Source organism: Euleptes europaea, chromosome 15 (assembly GCF_029931775.1).
Source record: "Euleptes europaea isolate rEulEur1 chromosome 15, rEulEur1.hap1, whole genome shotgun sequence".
In the NCBI taxonomy this organism is placed as follows: Eukaryota; Metazoa; Chordata; class Lepidosauria; order Squamata; family Sphaerodactylidae; genus Euleptes; species Euleptes europaea.
Window position 1 is genome coordinate 31,580,276 of NC_079326.1, and position 16,724 is coordinate 31,596,999.

Sequence of the window (16,724 nt, forward strand, 5' to 3'; positions counted from 1 at the left end):
TAAACACCCTAATTAAAAATGTTTGATTCTCTCTCTGAGTGAACCTAGGTAAATATTTACATTCAATATTCAATCTTGTTTAGAAAACATGGAGTCTAGTTCTAAGAAAACAGCCTACTTAATTATGCAGTATGACTTTGTTCTGGAATTTGTTCAGCACAGAGGGCCATGTCTGATAAGCATAGTTGGTTAACCCCAGTAATTTTGCCAGAAACCTATGCCATGCAATAATTTGCACTTCTGCTTGATAGTCTTATTTTGTATTCATACACCCTGGAAGTGAAGTCTAGACTTGAAACAGAATGTCAACCTTAGGAATTCGTAAAAAAATAAAATAAACCACCAGCTTTTTACTACCCATTTGGCCTAATACAGACCATTCCCTTTTTAAATTAACCTCCGGAAATTATATTTTGAAACAAGTAGCTTAGCTCACAGTTCTTTCCACTGTTTAACTTTTTCAGGGTGAGGTAGAATACTTACGAAGAATCTGTCACCTATACCATTGACCCCTTCCTGGAGGTTCAGAGCAGATAACAGTGGATTAGAATTTAAATGTTTTTTTGGGGGGGTTGTCGTCAAGTCACAGCTGACTTATGGTGACCCCATAGGGTATTCAAGGCAAGAGACATTCAGAGGTGGTTTGCCATTGCCTACCTCCGTCACAATAATGTTATTCTTTGGAGGTCTCCCATCCAAATACTAGCCAGGGTCAGGGCTGAGAGTGTGCAACTGGCCCAAGGTCATCCAACAAGCTTCTATGGCACAAGTGGGGATTTGAACCTGGGCTTCCCAGGTCCTAGTCTAACACCTTAACCACCTCACACTGGTTCTCAAAAAGAGTTTATATCCTAGGAAAAAAAACTAAAGGTCCAAAGAAACAGTTAAAAACATAAATACTGAACCACAGTCTCTGTTGGCGTAACAACAGAACCACAGCGCCAGTCTAAATAGAAATTATTCCAAGGTTTCCAAAAGATTCTCAGGCTTTATTGAGTTTCAGCAGGAAGAAATTAAGATATTGTCAGATAACTCGTGAACATGTGTGTAAACACGCACATGCAGATGCATTGGCTTGTAATCCCTACAACTCTTCTAAGCAAAACTAAAAGCCTTTCTCCAACCTAAGGAAGCTTCTTACAACAGACATGACTCTTCCTCCAGCAGAAGAGCCACTTCCATTGGAGGAAGCCTATTTGTTCTCAAGGGGAAGCTTACAACTTTGCTGAGCAGCGTCGCAGGATTACAAGCCATTGAAATATGTCTTAATGCCGATTTTACGCACCAGGTGTTGGAAATCTGCAAAGATCTTCCAGTCAGCGTAGCACGCTTACATACCAAAGAAACAATTATGCTCTGAACACAACAGCTACCTACGCGGAACCCTACAGGTCGCTTCATTATCGACTTCCGGAGTCCAATTACAACAGGATGCAGCATGCAACTCCAGCTGACGATGGGACGACAAGATCTCCATCCATAGACAGCATCCAGAAAGATCCCAGGCAAGCATACTTGATGCTTTAATAAACTGTGCAGTTGCTATAGCAAAATAATTCTGAAGTACTTCCTAGCACTTCCATGTTTAATTGTTTTATCTTTGCGACAACCTCTGTTTTAATTCCTTTTAAGGTTTAATCACACATATTTGTACAATTACAGTTTGTGGTAAGACTGGCAGTGGTATAAAAATAGCATATGATATGCAAAAAAAAATTCACCCTTTCCTTTGAATTTTGCTTATCTAATGAAGAGAATTTGCATGGCGGGATCCAGAGTTGCCTGAAGTCATTCACATGCTTCAACATCAGTTCCCATCAGTTCAGGCCAACGCCGCAGCCTACCTACAGCACCTGTGCTTTGGAGATAACAAAGTAAAAACAGAGGTATGGCACCGAAGCTGTCTCATTCAGAAATTGTCAGTAAAGAATATTTCAGAGCTCTTAGTCATTTACTTTGAAGTTTTCACGAAATTGATGATTTACGGTGACTGCAAACCCTGTCATATCTCCAGTGTGAACACATATTAATGCTCTTAGGTTTTATTACAGTAACAGTTAAGAAGTTGAGAAATCTGGGTAACCACTTTTTGGACCATTTCCTTTTCATCCATTTATTCGGGATAATGTATTTACGATTACAGTCCTCTGCGCACTTATTTGCAAGCGAGTCCCTTTGCACTTACCGGAGCTTAGTTCTTAGCAAACATGCATAGGCTCAGGTCTGTGAGATCTAGGTTGAAGTTAAAAAGAGGAAAATTTCCAGTGGAATATTTTCAGTCAGAATGTTAAGGAGCTTTCGGAAAAATGTATACATACATAAGACTTATTGGAAAAAAACTGAAAGAGGAAGAATGTTTTATGATTTTGAAGTTGTGAATGTATTCATATTTGTGTTTTGTACTAATAATTGACACAGGGTACAGTAATACCTCCTACAAAGCTCTTTCCCATCCTATAAAGCTGTTTCATTATAGCACTCTTTGTCCTGGGCATAACTTTTTAATATAAAATGTGGCAGGGAGGGGATCACTGGCTAGACCAGAAGTCAATGTGGCCAGGCAAAAAATGATGCAACATAGCCACAGGCAGAATGGCCACCTCCCAACTATGTTGGCGATCTGTATGGCTGAAGAAAAGGGCCTGCAGTAAAAGCCAGGGGCTGACAGAGAAGATCGCTACAGCTCTCCTTGGAGAATGCCTTGATGTGGCAGGCAACCCAGAGAGGCTCCAGAACAGTATCCTAAGAGAGGCAGTCGGCTGGTAGTTGCCACCTCACATGTCACTCATATTTAAGAAATAGCAATATTATCATTTTTTGCAGGGTTTTTTTTTAGTACACAGGATTCTATAAACAATTATTGAGATACCATACCTTACTTTCCTCTCTCAACTGAGCACTTCGCATCTGTATAATAATAGTGGTGCAGTTTATCAACCATTGTGTAGTTCATTTGAGACTGGCCTAAATCAACTGTATGAATCTCTTACTAGAGGAAACAAATGTCACAAACGTCTCAGGAGGTAGAAACTTCTTCAGTGAAACAGTCAGAACTTTCATTGATTATTCCCCATTTTCTTAAATAAAAAAGTCTCCTTAGATTAAAATGCTGGAGACAGACCTACTCAAGCTGTGTATCTTAATTAAGACCACAAATAATGAGGCTAACATTAACCCCCAAACCAAGACATGAGTAACTAAAAAGCAATTTTGCTTGTCAGGGCCGTAAAATGACTTACAGACAGAGACCAGTACTGAATACTGTGTTTAGTTTTGAATTTTACATGGTTTTAGAGGCATGATTGTTTTGTTACAGTGAAGCTCAACTTAATTTTTTAAAATGTCAAGAGTATCAAAGTCCATGCAGAACGGACTAAAAAAAAAAAGACTTGCATAGCTGGAAGCGTTATATTGTTTACGTTCAGGGAAACCATTTGATTTACATGCAAAGTAGAAGGCTGTATTGCCATATGTCTGGGCTAGAAGCATGCAGCATTTCATACAGAGATGATGAGACACTTTGTAAGCTATTGGGACTTCATTCTAAATGTTTTCATCAGCTAAGATGCTATATTGTTACTAAGATTTCCCGAGTATGATTACTAGCAAAATTTATTTTTTTCTGAACTCTTTTTCTAAACATCTGGGTTTTTAATTCTGAAGGGACAGATAGCTTCCTTCCTCACATTTACATTCCATACCATGGTTCTTCTATAATGTTTTTTCACCAGACTTCACTTTGGATGTATGTGCATTCAACTCAGTGATAAATTCTTGCTCAGTTTAAGATTTTTCTAACACTTTGAGGCATGTTCTGTCTTGTAGTGGGAAGGGTCTGTTTCCACTCATTTCCACCCTCCAACATCGATAGCCATCCTTTGCCTTAAATGCTTGTTCTCAGATTTAGCTTCTCAAAGGGAACAGAGAAAGCCCCATTCTGTGAGGGGAACTCTGTTTGCAGTTTTTAAGATCCTAAGTTTTCAGTTATGGCAAAAAATAAATGTCACTCTGCATGCAAGATTAGTCACTTCACAACAACTGGAGAAATTCTTCCTTGAGAAATGTGTTTGTATAAAGTGTGTCATGTCACAACCAACTCACGGTGACCCCATAGGGTTTTCAAGGCAAGAGACTAACAGGTGGTTAGCCATCTCCTGCCTCTGTATAGTGACCCTGGACTTCCTCGGTGGTCTCCCATCCAAGTACTAACCATGGCTGACCTTGCTTAGCTTCTGAGAGCTGACGAGATCAGGCTAGCCTGGGCCCTCCAGGTCATGGCCCCTTTTAAACAGATGTTAAAAGGCAGGCAAGATATAAAATGCTTACAAGAATTAGGCCCCAATTGTAATTTCTGCATTTTGTTATCTTGAGATTCTGTTCACATGTTGACTGTTAATTGAATCTGGTGTTCAACATTTTTTCCCCTAGGTATGTAGGTTAGGAGGAATCAAACATCTGGTTGACCTGTTGGATCACAGGGTCCTTGAAGTTCAGAAGAACGCTTGTGGTGCTCTGCGAAACTTGGTTTATGGAAAGTCTACTGATGAGAATAAAATAGCAATGAAAAATGTTGGTGGGATACCTGCACTTTTACGCTTGCTAAGAAAATCAATTGATGCAGAAGTAAGAGAACTTGTCACAGGTAAAGTTTTAATAGACAGGAAGCAAATGACATCTAGTCAGGTGAACTGTGTTTCTATATTCAAAAAAAGGTTCAGTGTTTGGAATAGTTCAGTTTAAAACATAGTTCAGTTTAAAACATACCTTAAAAGAAGGACTTAATAATATAGTTTTCTACATGACCGTGTGTCTTTTTCAGAGTGTTTGTGATAATACTGGAAAAACTCTGGAGTATCTTTTGCACAATTAAGAAATTATCCCCCAGCGCTGCTAGCAACAGCTCGTGGTAAAGATTAGTTTGGCCCATCAGGCAGTCAATACTTTCCCATTCTTCATTCAGAACTATTTATTATTAAGTCTTACAGTAGTATTCATACAATATTAGGATTCTGTTATCAAAGATCTTATAGGATGTTTTAGAGATTTTTAACATTTTTTAATTCAAACTCCTTATTATCATCAAATTATAATTCCCTGAAGAATGTTGTCAGCTTCATTGAAACTTGATTTCCATGGCCTTTGTACATGCTAACAAGAGAAAGTTCTCTGATTTGTGAAGTGTATTATGACTGACCAACAACGAGCTCAGTTTAATCCATGAAGTTCCATGTTTGAATCTGACTGTTTTCCACGCTTAGAGAGTCAGCATCAGTGCACTTGATGCTTTGTAAAAAGTTTGAAACACACATTAAGCAACCTGCCAAATGAACTGCTTGAAATGGCCAGGTACAGTAAATAGCAGTGGGATCTGCAAACACATTTTGTGAATGGAGCACAGAGAAAAGGGAGACTCTCCTTGACCTCCATTCCTTCACTCTCCCAACACACCTTTTCAGGGTTCCTTTGCCAAGTGCCTCCCCTAACCAGGCAATACTACTGCCTTCAGGCCTACTGACTTGGAAGCTCCGAAGCTGCGATAGACCACCTCCATGCAGAGAGTTTGCAGAAGAGATACCTCAGGTGCTGCCAACAACTTGTCTTGTTTGTTCTGTCTGGGAATTCTCACGCTGGATTGGCCGGCAACAACCATAGCAGATATCCCCTGTGCTGTTACCTTCCAGGTAGTCTAAAGAGGCCTTGCTTGTGGATGGGGAGCCCAACCTAAATAATCTGCACTACTAATTTTCTTTAGTTATCATCACAGCTATAATCATGTCTGCTTCAGCCATCCCAGATTTAGCATATGTTAATCTCAGCAGCCAGAAGTCAGCTAGTTCTCTTCCACTACCACACCCAACATTTTAGGTCGGGACTGGATTTCTACAGAGGGCCTGTCTGGGCAACTCCAGTCCCACGTCATGCCTTTTCTCCCTGGATTTCCTATGAGAGTATATGCAGGCATTGTCTTCATTTAGTACTGGAATACCCAGCAGATTTTTCACCCACTTTCTATTATGACTAAACATGTAGGCATCTCTGTTTGGTTAACAGGAATAGATTAAGACCTGTTTCAAACAATCCAAGCGTTTCATTGGGTCCTAGGACAAGTGCCCACTAAGAATTTGCTAAACAACTCAGGCTGCCTACGTAGGAGGGGGGCACACCTACCTTTTGAAGATGTACGTGTTATTCATGCATCCACCAGACGCGATGGGTGTTGCCCACTCTGACAGAACCAATTGCATCTTTTGGGATTTAATGTTGGTGTGCATACACTTTTTTGCCCTTCCCCTCCTTAAAAAATTGTTGCTGATGTCCGCCTTACTAACCATGTCACTTTTTCAAAACTGCTCACACTGAAAAACTGTGGGAGAAGGACATCTAAAATCTCTGCCCATCTTATAATATTCCAGTAGGGGAGTTCTAACCAATTTCTTGGTATGAATGATGTAATGTAGGGTAATGAATGCACTTCTCTAAATCTAAGGAATATGTAGGCCTTGTCAAGCTGCTCTAAGACTGGGAAATACTTACATGTTTGTCAGAACTAGTTATATATAATCACCACTTCCACATTACATTTTTAGATCTAGGAATGATTGTCAGCAGTTTTTTGCTTCAGTACTTTATAGAAAGAGAAGCTGTTCTTTAGCTAAGTGTGTTTAATATGTTAGGTCTATGCTGCTTGTTATGCAGAAGAATTGCAAAGCAAGGATTCAGTCTTTAGTTTCATTGATGCTGAAGTGGGAAAATAACCCTTATATTTTTTACTTTTTCAAACAGTCTTATTCTGCCTAAGGGTGCTGTTTGTTTACTGCCATAGAATCTCATTTTTCATGAGTTGAGCTCTATCGCAAAAGCTGATGTGATATATTACTTTTGAAATTGCAGAGGCAGTTAACAAACCGTATCTTAGTTCCTTGGTCACAAACAGTTGATAGGAATACTCTTATTACGAGCATGCTTTCCTTATCGCAAATACTTTTGCTTTTTTACGTACTTTTTTACACTTACAGAGCAATCCTAACTGAGGGGGAAAAGACAATAGGAGCCGGCGTGACCCCTGTGCCATCATTAGTGCCACTTGCGCTGGCTTAACTGGCACTGCCAGCTCCAGGGAGCAGCACAAGCTGCAGGTGCCAGCGCAGCCTCACCAGCAGCGTTTTCCCAGCGCAAGGCTCACACCGGCATCAAAAGGGACGTTCCCTTTCAGCTCGGGAATGCCCTTGTTTGCAGGCACCAAGTTACACCTGTAAAAAAGCAGGCGTAGCCCTGTGGAACTCAATGGAGAGTTTTACGGGGTTTTCTTGAAAAAGGCTGCTGCTGCTTCACCACCACAACCCTTAGGATTGTGCAGTATGTGCTTTTAACTATGTAGGGCACAATCTATAATAAGTTATGTGTGCCACAGGCTTGAAATCCTTGGAACCAAAGTTCTGAACTGTGTGCTTAGGTAACATTGATTTTTACAGAGATTTCTGTCTATCTCACTTTTCTATGGATAGCACCTATAATTTATTCTTTTTTAAAAAATGTAACACAGAAACTTTGAGTTAGATGCTGCCAACTTTTTTGCTCAAGCCCATCCAATTCTATTACAGTCCCTGTTCCACATGGCTATTGCATGTGAAGGTACCATGAGCCCCAGCATAGACTCCTTTGGTGATCAAGAACCTCCAATCCAGTGGGCTCTTGTCATAGGTCAGGCAGTATTCAAAATTTACAAGACACCCGAGGCACAAATCCTTACACCCCAGGAGGGTAGCTGCCACCAGTCCCTTTATCTAACCTAACCAGCCAGAAGCCAAGGGTCAGACTTCCAACCTTCCTGAGCTTAACAGAAGAAAGTCACCCTTCGAGATTGGCCACCTGCAATGTGAGTTTCACCATTTAATTATCTGATAGGTGTAGCCCTTGGATCGAGGTACTGAAATTAGATTGAAGCCACCTGAAGACATTAAAACCCCACACAGATATAAGTAAGAAATGTACTAAAATTGTGCAAGAATATGTTTAAAAGAACAAAAGCAAGTGAGGCATTTAAAAGTAACAAATCCTAGAGCAAGTCAGCACTAGCCAAACAGTCAAACACTAATTCAAGAATCAAGATACAAAATTCAAGCTTCGGGATGTTACTCATCAAAAGGTCCCCTGTGTCCAGAGTCAGGAGCTGACAACATGTCCAGGCCCCATAGCAAGAATCACAAAGTCCAAAAGTGGATCGTGGAACCATGGCATAGGATCCAAGAACAAAGCTGAATTGGGAATGCAATTCTTTTATGCCAAAAAAAAAGTGCTGAGTTGGCCTGAACTTGGCCAGAGCTCTTGACCAATCCGATCCTTGGCTGATGATCTCAACTAATTGTATCAGCTTGAGGTGATCGAAAGGGGTCATCATGAATTAGAAGTGGGAGGTCTTTTCTGCAGCTAAAAACTTCCTACACCTGGAGTTCTTATCTCCATGGCTAATTAGTTACAGGTGGCTAAATTCCAAGCAATGACAACGCAATTTTTCTTCTTCATGAACTTTTTACCATGTAGGCCCAGAAGAGCCTAACTCAGAGAACTAATGTTTGAAAAAAAAATCAGAACAAGAAACTTAAGGGGTTCAGTTTCTTGACACTCTTTGCATTGTTGTGTTATTGTGTATGATTTTTTTTTTTTTTTGCATTTATGTGCTGCTTATACTTTGTTGCCCAGCTGAGTCTTAGGAATGGGATTGGTTAGAAAGCTATACATTGAATAACTATGCAAGCCAGTCTTTGGAAAAGATGCTAGAGTATCGCACTATAGCCACAGAAATATGTCACGGAACAGAAGAGACAGATTTGGAAAAATAATAATGCATCATTTGTTTTACCCAGTGAAGCTCCAAGAAATGAAATAAACATAAGCTACTATCTTTGAAATTTCCCTTGCTCTGCTGGCTGCAGGAGCTCTGGATACTTTCTTGAAATGAGCCTCTCCCACTGCTGAGTCATGAGGCTCCCATGAACGATCTACCTGATAAGGAATTAAACTACCAGAACATAAGAAGTTACAGTTGGGGGTTTTTTGTGTGTGCTGAATTTGCATCTTTTGAGAAGTGGGTACAGTTCCCAACTAAGAAATTCCAGGAACTTAAGGGGCTTTTCTTTCCATAGCAGATAATCAGAGAAGGTCCTTTTCTGTCAGTAAATTAAAGGTTGTTTTTTTTTCAAAGTAGCTAAGATTTGGCAGATTACTGAGCGCAAGTTTATTTCATTTACGCAAACAATGAGCTCAATATTGTGAAAGCAAACAATAGAAGTGTTAAATAATCTGTCCCCACTGAAGTGTCTTCTCAAATATTAAAGTCAAACATTTTCCTGCAACATTCAGAGCACATAGTTATGCTTAGCGCTAACACAATATGTGTGTTTATTTATATGTAATAAGGTTTCATTTTCTCACATATGGCAGGAACAATGTATGACACCAATATTTCAGTGGATAAATGTCCGTTTGGAGAATGTGGTTGAAAGTATATTTAGAACACAGCAGCAAGAGCTACAAATAGGTTGGATTCAGGCCATGCTTTGTAATACTGGAAAGAAATATGGGACTGTAGGCTGCTTTCCCTTTCCCCCTTTCATGCTTCTTGCATCTGTCTTTACTGTGACTGAGCTAGGAGTGTATGTTTTAGTGTAATAAGAGCAAATGATTGTAAGTTTCTGTACATTATAGAAAGAAAATGGCTCTGAATTGTGAATGAGCCATGGACTCATATGCCCAATCTCCCTTCCTTCCTTCCTGCTTATTCTGTCCTAACAGTAGCCTCTTGACCAGAATATAGGTTGCTCATCAGATGTTGTTGCACACCCATTGCTTTTAACACCAGCCATAGCCTTTCATGATCACAGTCAAAAGCTTTGCTGTGATCTATGAATCATGAGCTGATTTTTTCTGAAGTTTACTTGTTTGCTCCAGTAACCAAGACGGGGGAGGGGGGGAGAATCCAACCTGAAAAACCAAAAGCTGGGTACCCAAGGTTGGGTGGAGAAAAGTAAAATGCTATATTAGAGAAATATATTTATTTTAAGGTTCTTATATCAAGGTTAAAAACATTAAAATTGATAAAACAAAGCACAATTGCAACTGGTAAGGTTGATAAACATAAACCACACACTATGCGCGTTTCGGCCAACAGGCCTTCATCAGTGGTCAGATAAAAAGCTATATAATGCACACACAAACAATTTATCACAAAATATAAACAAAATGATAAAAGCCCAGGTATGTATGTAGGGTGTATAACGAGTTTCAAATTTGAAAGCCTAGATGAAATACCTGCAAGTTGTTCTACTTGTCAGGCTTCAGCAAATACACAGCGTTTCAGGCAATAGACCTTCAATCCAGGCAGAGCAGCGATTCAAAGATTTATTTCAGAAGTCAGTGATTTCAGTAAGAGACGCGCAAGGTTGGAATACATGACAGGTGGAGTGTGGATACATTTATAGGGCTGATACAATAGGATTACAGGAACAAAGAGACAATGTAGTCGTTTCCTGCCGGCAACGACTTAAGTAAAACTGAAACAGAAACAATCATGAACAATCAGTGGAGGAGATGGCCAAGCTCTCAGCTTTGTGCGCGGGACCCGATATCAGATCGAAGATTTACACGGGCGGGTCCCAATACAATTGTAAATCTCTGGCCGGAGCTCGTGTGCAAAACGGGAGGGGGGGAGGAGTGTACGGAGAACTCCATTTTGTTTGCGGGGGAACCATCTTGTTTGAGGACGGAGCTGTCAGAAGCCCTATCTGACACTACTCTGGGCTGTATTTGTCTCCCATACTGAGTGTGTGCATGCTAATATCATCCTGGAGCTAGCACCATTTTACCAGGTTGATATTAGCATGCACACTCGGTATGGGAAACAAGTATAGCCCAGAGAAGAACAACTTGCTGGTATTTCATCTAGAGTTCTTTCAAATTTGAAAATTGTTATACACCCTACACGCATACCTGGGCTTTTATCATTTTGTTTGTATTTTGTACTCCAGTAACCAACAGAAATTTGCAATATGACCTCTAGTGCCTCTTCCTTTTCTCAGTCCAGCTTGAACATCTGGCATGTCTTGTTCCATATATGGTAACAGTCCTTATCGTAAGATTTTGAGCATCACTTCACTCACATGAGAAATTATGCTGATGATCCAAAAGCTGCTGCAGTCTTTGACATCTTCCTTTTTTGGAATTGGACTGTAGATTGAGCATTTCCAGTCTGTGGGCCATTGTTTTGTTTTTCATGTTTATTGGCAGGTTCTTGTCAAGGTTTTGATGGACACCGTTTCTGTGGCTTGAAACAGTTCTATTGATATCCCATCTGTGTGTGTGTAAAGTGCCTTCAAGTCGCAGCCAACTTATGGCGACCCCTTTTGGGGTTTTCATGGCAAGAGACTAACAGAGGTGGTTTGCCAGTGCCTTCCTCTGCACAGCAACGCTGGTATTCCTTGGTGGTCTCCCATCCAAATACTAACCAAAGCTGACCCTGCTTAGCTCCTGAGATCTGATGAGATCAAGCTTGCCTGGGCCATTTACTCCTAGTGATTTGTTTCTCCCAATTGCTTTGAGTGCAGCTTTCATTTCACTTTCTAAAATTGCAGGTTCTTTTTCAAAAGTCATCCTTTCTTCAAAAGATTCTTCTTGGAAGGAGTCTGTCATCCTTTCATCTCTTTTGTATAATCCTTCAATGTATTGTTCCCATTTCTTCTTTATTTTGTCCTGTTCAGTTAATGTGTTTCTATGTTGATCTTTCAGCATGCCTAACTGTGCTCTCAGTTTCCCCTTGATTTATTGGATCTTGTGGAACAGATCTCTTGTTCTTATCTTTTTGGTTGTTCTCTTCTGTTTCTTTACACAATACAAATCCATTTTGCACGTTTTATATTTCAATTCGGAAAGGAACCAGATCAATACAGTGCTGATTCTGTTATTAAATATTTCTGAATCAGCAAAGCCTCATCATTTGAAATCCATCCTGTCTCCAGTGTTTTGGTTTTGATGGCAGGTTGCTGCTGATTGCACACACTTGAGAATGTAAATACAGCATTCGAGAATTAGCAATTCTAGTTCTTCTAGTTATGGACAATGTCAGGTTTTTTCCTTGAAGTTGACAAATGCTCTGGGATCCATATTATATTATATTTGTTAATTGTAGAAAAACCTTCTAAGTTCCCTCGTACCTCATGTCCGGCATCTACACTGGTTTTACATTATCATTCAAAATTCTGGTTTTCATCTCTAAATCCTTATTTCACAATCTTCAGATGCTTCAAATCATTGTGCCTTCTGTGAGCAAGGTTGTTGGCTTCCCTCATCTACTGAAATCCCTTTCCCTAGAGCCTTATTTATATACAAGCCCAATTTTTTTAAAGCTCTGTTGGGATTTGTTGTTTGGGCTGGCATTTTACAGCTGAGTTAATCAGTCTTTATGTAACCTAATCTTTTTGTACTTCATGGTTTGATGTCACTAAGTTTTCTTTCAATTGTTCTCTGCTTTAAATTACTATTACTAGTCCTGCACTCTTATGGCATAGGGTGTGCAAGTTGAAATAAAGAGATAATGGCTAATTGCCGTTAAATGATATAATGCATCTTTTTCATAGGTGTTCTCTGGAACCTGTCTTCATGTGATGCAGTAAAAATGACAATCATTCGAGATGCTCTGTCAACATTAACAAACACTGTGATCGTTCCTCATTCTGGCTGGAATAATTCTTCCTTTGATGATGATCATAAAATTAAATTCCAGACTTCTCTAGTTCTACGCAACACAACAGGATGCCTAAGGTAAAACTATAGTGTGTATCGAATGAATCTTAAATGGCAATTTCTTATTATCCTTTGTAAACTATTCTGTCACTCAAGCTAACATGCAAATTTAGCTCTGAAGGCATATTTCTTTGTGAATGACTTTGTGTTTATATTAAATGTTCAGTCTGTATTGAATTAAGTTTCAGCTGTCCCGAGTCACATCTAGTAACTTAAACGTCATTGTGTTAACCAGCTACTACTTTGTGGTCTAGCCCATTTTTTGGGGGGTGTAAGCTTGAAAAAACAAATCAGTGGGTTATAAATCAAATCAAGCCTGAACTGACCCTAGAAGCTAAAATGACTAAACTGAGGCTATCGTATTTTGGTCACATTATGAGAAGGCAAGAGTCACTAGAAAAGACAGTCATGCTAGGAAAAGTTGAGGGCATCAGGAAAAGAGGAAGACCCAACAAGAGATGGATTGACTCTATAAAGGAAGCCACAGCCCTCAATTTGCAAGACCTGAGCAAGGCTGTCAAAGATAGGACATTTTGGAGGACGTTGATTCATAGGGTCGCCATGAGTTGGAAGCAACTTGACGGCACTTAACACACACAAACTTGAAAGAAGTATTAATTGTTTTTGCTTTGAAAAGTAGGCATGCACCATGCCATCACATATATTGCTTTTTAAAGCAGTGGATCGAACCAGATTTCTACTGGTGGAAAGGGGAGGAAGAGATCCCAAAAAGTTTGGAACCCGCTTAGGCGAAAACTATGTGGAACAGGGGACTCTAATAAAGAGGGGAATTGGCTTAGATTGATCCCACACTTTACAAGCAGTTAACATTTAGCATTTGAGATCAAAATTATCTCATAGCATTATTTTAAACTTGAAAGCTGGCGGTATATATTTGTAATCTAGAAAGCTAAATAATAACTACAGAAAGTGTGATAACTGAATAGAATGCTCTGAGCTCACAATATATTGCATCGTCGCTACATTCTAACCTTTGGGTTTTAGAAATGCCAATGTTGTACTTATCCTTGGTTGTATCCTAGCAGCTTTTCCACCAGTGAAAGTGGGAGGTAGGTGCTTTCAACTCGAGTACAGAAAACAAAAGCTAGAGAGATTTTGGTCTCTTTCTTTGACATCAGGATGAAAAATATCATTATGAAACTTCATTTGGAGAATCATCTAAGTGTAGATGATACACCGCTAAAAATCCTCAAAGATATTCCTCGTCACCTGATTGGAAAGAGAGCCATCTATAAAGACTTTGCTGAGACATTGAGAAACAAGGGAATAAAATACAGCTGGTTGCTACCACAAGGACTTACCTTCACCTATAAACAAGTTAAATATGCCGTCAATTCGTTGGAAGATGTTAAAAACTTTTTGACAAGAAATAATGAGCTGTCTGACCAAACTACAGGAATGCAGGAAGAAGAATCAACAGCCCAAGGAGTAATGGGTAAAGATTGTCACAGACAGGAGACCACCTCAAGAAAGCATGTAGATGGCAACAGAAATTCCAGACAGAAGAAAAAGTTTTAAAAGAAGGGTTAAGAAAGCCGGAAGAATACCAATTTGACTCTTAATAAGGGAAAGGGGGGTAGAAGAAAAATAATATCAACTTAATTTTTTACTTGGGGGTATATAAAGTTTTTTAAGATCTGATCCATTTTCTATGACAGAGAGGAGTGACTGAAGAAAATTATGTAAATGTGTTTTGTTACGTCTCTGTTTTTATTTTTAAAATGATTTTTTCTTTTTATTCTCTCTATTATTAATATTATATTATAATTGCTTATCAAAATATATTAAATAAGGGGAAAGTATAACATTAATGACTTATACGGATTAGAAAATATTAATACAAAGGAGATACCAGATATTTGTAGGGAGGGAGGAAGTCAGTGGGGAAGTCAATTATAATTAATTATATTTAATACTGAAGACATGCACCTAATAATTTTTTTAAATCTTTTTACCGAGTCAAAGATTGGTATATAGGATGTATTGTCAAATGAGATGTATAGTAATTATTGAAAAAATAATAAATATATATTTATTATTTCATAGATAGATAGATAGATAGATAGATAGATAGATAGATAGATAGATAGATAGATAGATAGATAGATAGTGGATGGTAGCTATGGTGAGTAGGGAAATCAGATAGGTTTGAATGGAAAAGCAGGTAAAATCTAATCTCTCTGTCCAGATAGCCTCTCTCCAACTCTCATGTGTTGCTTCAAATTCCACCTTCTGTTGTAGTCAGTCCATCAGCTGCCTTCCAAGCCTTTTGCCATATTTCTTCACCCACTTGCCCATCAGTTAGTTCCTGTCTTTTCCTCCACCTCATTTTGCTGTTCTCTGAAACCATCTGCCACCGCTGCAGCTTCTTATTTTGTTATTTGTTATTGATGTTGCAGCATCAATGCCTATGGCACTTTACAGTGTGTAAGAAAACAGGTTTCACAAACTTTCCAGTTCTTTTCTTTTATTCACAAATAGATAAGGTTATTGCGTAGGGACGTTGTTCAGTGTATTCAGTCCAATTGGATTGTCTAGTACAGGCACATAGCCGGTGAGCCCTGAAATAGGTTGTAATAGTAATATAGGTAGACATCACCAGAAGAACAGTGTCTAGTTGTGTACATTATATCTAAACACCATAAACATCATGAAGACTGAATGGATTTTTTTTAACACTTGTGGGAAGGGGATGTACTCAGTTAGTAATTAGCTTCCCCAGACCAGAGAGGTTTTAAAGATCCAAGAGTCTCTCTGGCAACATCCATTCATTGTGGCCTGGACCCTTGCCCAGACTAGACCACACTGTTCAGACAATGCCAAATAGAATTATTGCAGGCAGTGGTAGAATGAGTAGGTATGCAGGCTACACAGCATGTGTATCATTTATTATGGCCAAGACCATGTCTGGATAAAAATTTGCTGAACAAAACAAGTTGGCTGGGAATTGAAAGAGAGCTGTTGCTGATTTTTTTCCCCACCTAGATTTATTTTGGAATAGTTCAGGAGGAATAAGTTACTGAGAATAGTACACATATTTCTGTGTTAGATTTCTTAAAATAATCTTCTTGAGATCTTTATCTGCCCTTCCAACAATTTATGCTTTAAAAATATGATGATAAGGGACATTCTGTTGAAAGGTTAGTTTGAGGCCTGTTCTGTTCAATGAGAATGGCTTTTATGGGGGTTTTTTTTTCCAGTAAACATCTTCAAGACTGCACCAAATTAAACTCTTCCACATATTTGTACTTTCCCAGAATATATCATCCAATCTAAAACATTTTTTCTTCTGTAGATAGCCACATATGCATTCCATGATAATAAGAGTACCAATCTACACTGTGTCTTAAACCATAGAAAATTACAAATGAGTTCATCAGAGGGATCTCATTGCTGCCTCCCCTTTCCACTGCAGTACCCTTTGCGGCCTTCCCCCCTCAATAAATCATCTCCTAAGGTCATTGATGGCCCAGGTTAGCCTGATCTCGTCAGATCTCAGAAGCTAAGCAGGGTCAGCCCTGGTTAGTATTTGGATGGGAGACCACCAAGGAATACCAGGGTTGCTGTGCAGAGGAAGGCACTCTGTTAGCCATGAAAACCCCCAAAAGGGGTCGCCATAAGTCGGCTGCGACTTGATGGCACTGTACACACACAAGGTCAATGAGCCCTGTGGCACAGAGTGGTAAGCTGCAGTACCGCAGTCCAAGCTCTGCTCACAACCTGACGGAAGTCGGTTTCAGGTAGCCGGTTCAAGGTTGACTCTGCCTTCCATCCTTCCGAGGTCAGTAAAAAGAGTACCCAGCTTGCTGGGGGTAAAGTGTAGATGACTGGGGAAGGCAATGGCAAACCACCCCATAATCACAATATGCCTAATAAACATTGTGATGTGACGTCACCCCATGGGTCAG

The 16,724-nt window shown here is 39.5% G+C and overlaps 1 protein-coding gene across 12 annotated transcripts in view; it reads left to right on the forward strand.

The window, feature by feature from the left end:
• Nucleotides 1-16,724, forward strand: part of PKP4 (plakophilin 4) — a 100,041-nt gene that overhangs the window by 64,662 nt on the left and 18,655 nt on the right. For 11 of the 12 annotated variants that reach the window (XM_056861602.1, XM_056861606.1, XM_056861609.1 and 8 more), the window contains 4 exons: nt 1,289-1,505; nt 1,754-1,886; nt 4,429-4,642; nt 12,630-12,813. In XM_056861602.1, the coding sequence (XP_056717580.1) occupies nt 1,289-1,505; nt 1,754-1,886; nt 4,429-4,642; nt 12,630-12,813 (748 nt within the window). The remainder of the gene's footprint in view (nt 1-1,288; nt 1,506-1,753; nt 1,887-4,428; nt 4,643-12,629; nt 12,814-16,724) is intronic. The other variant, XM_056861604.1, reaches the window with a different exon arrangement.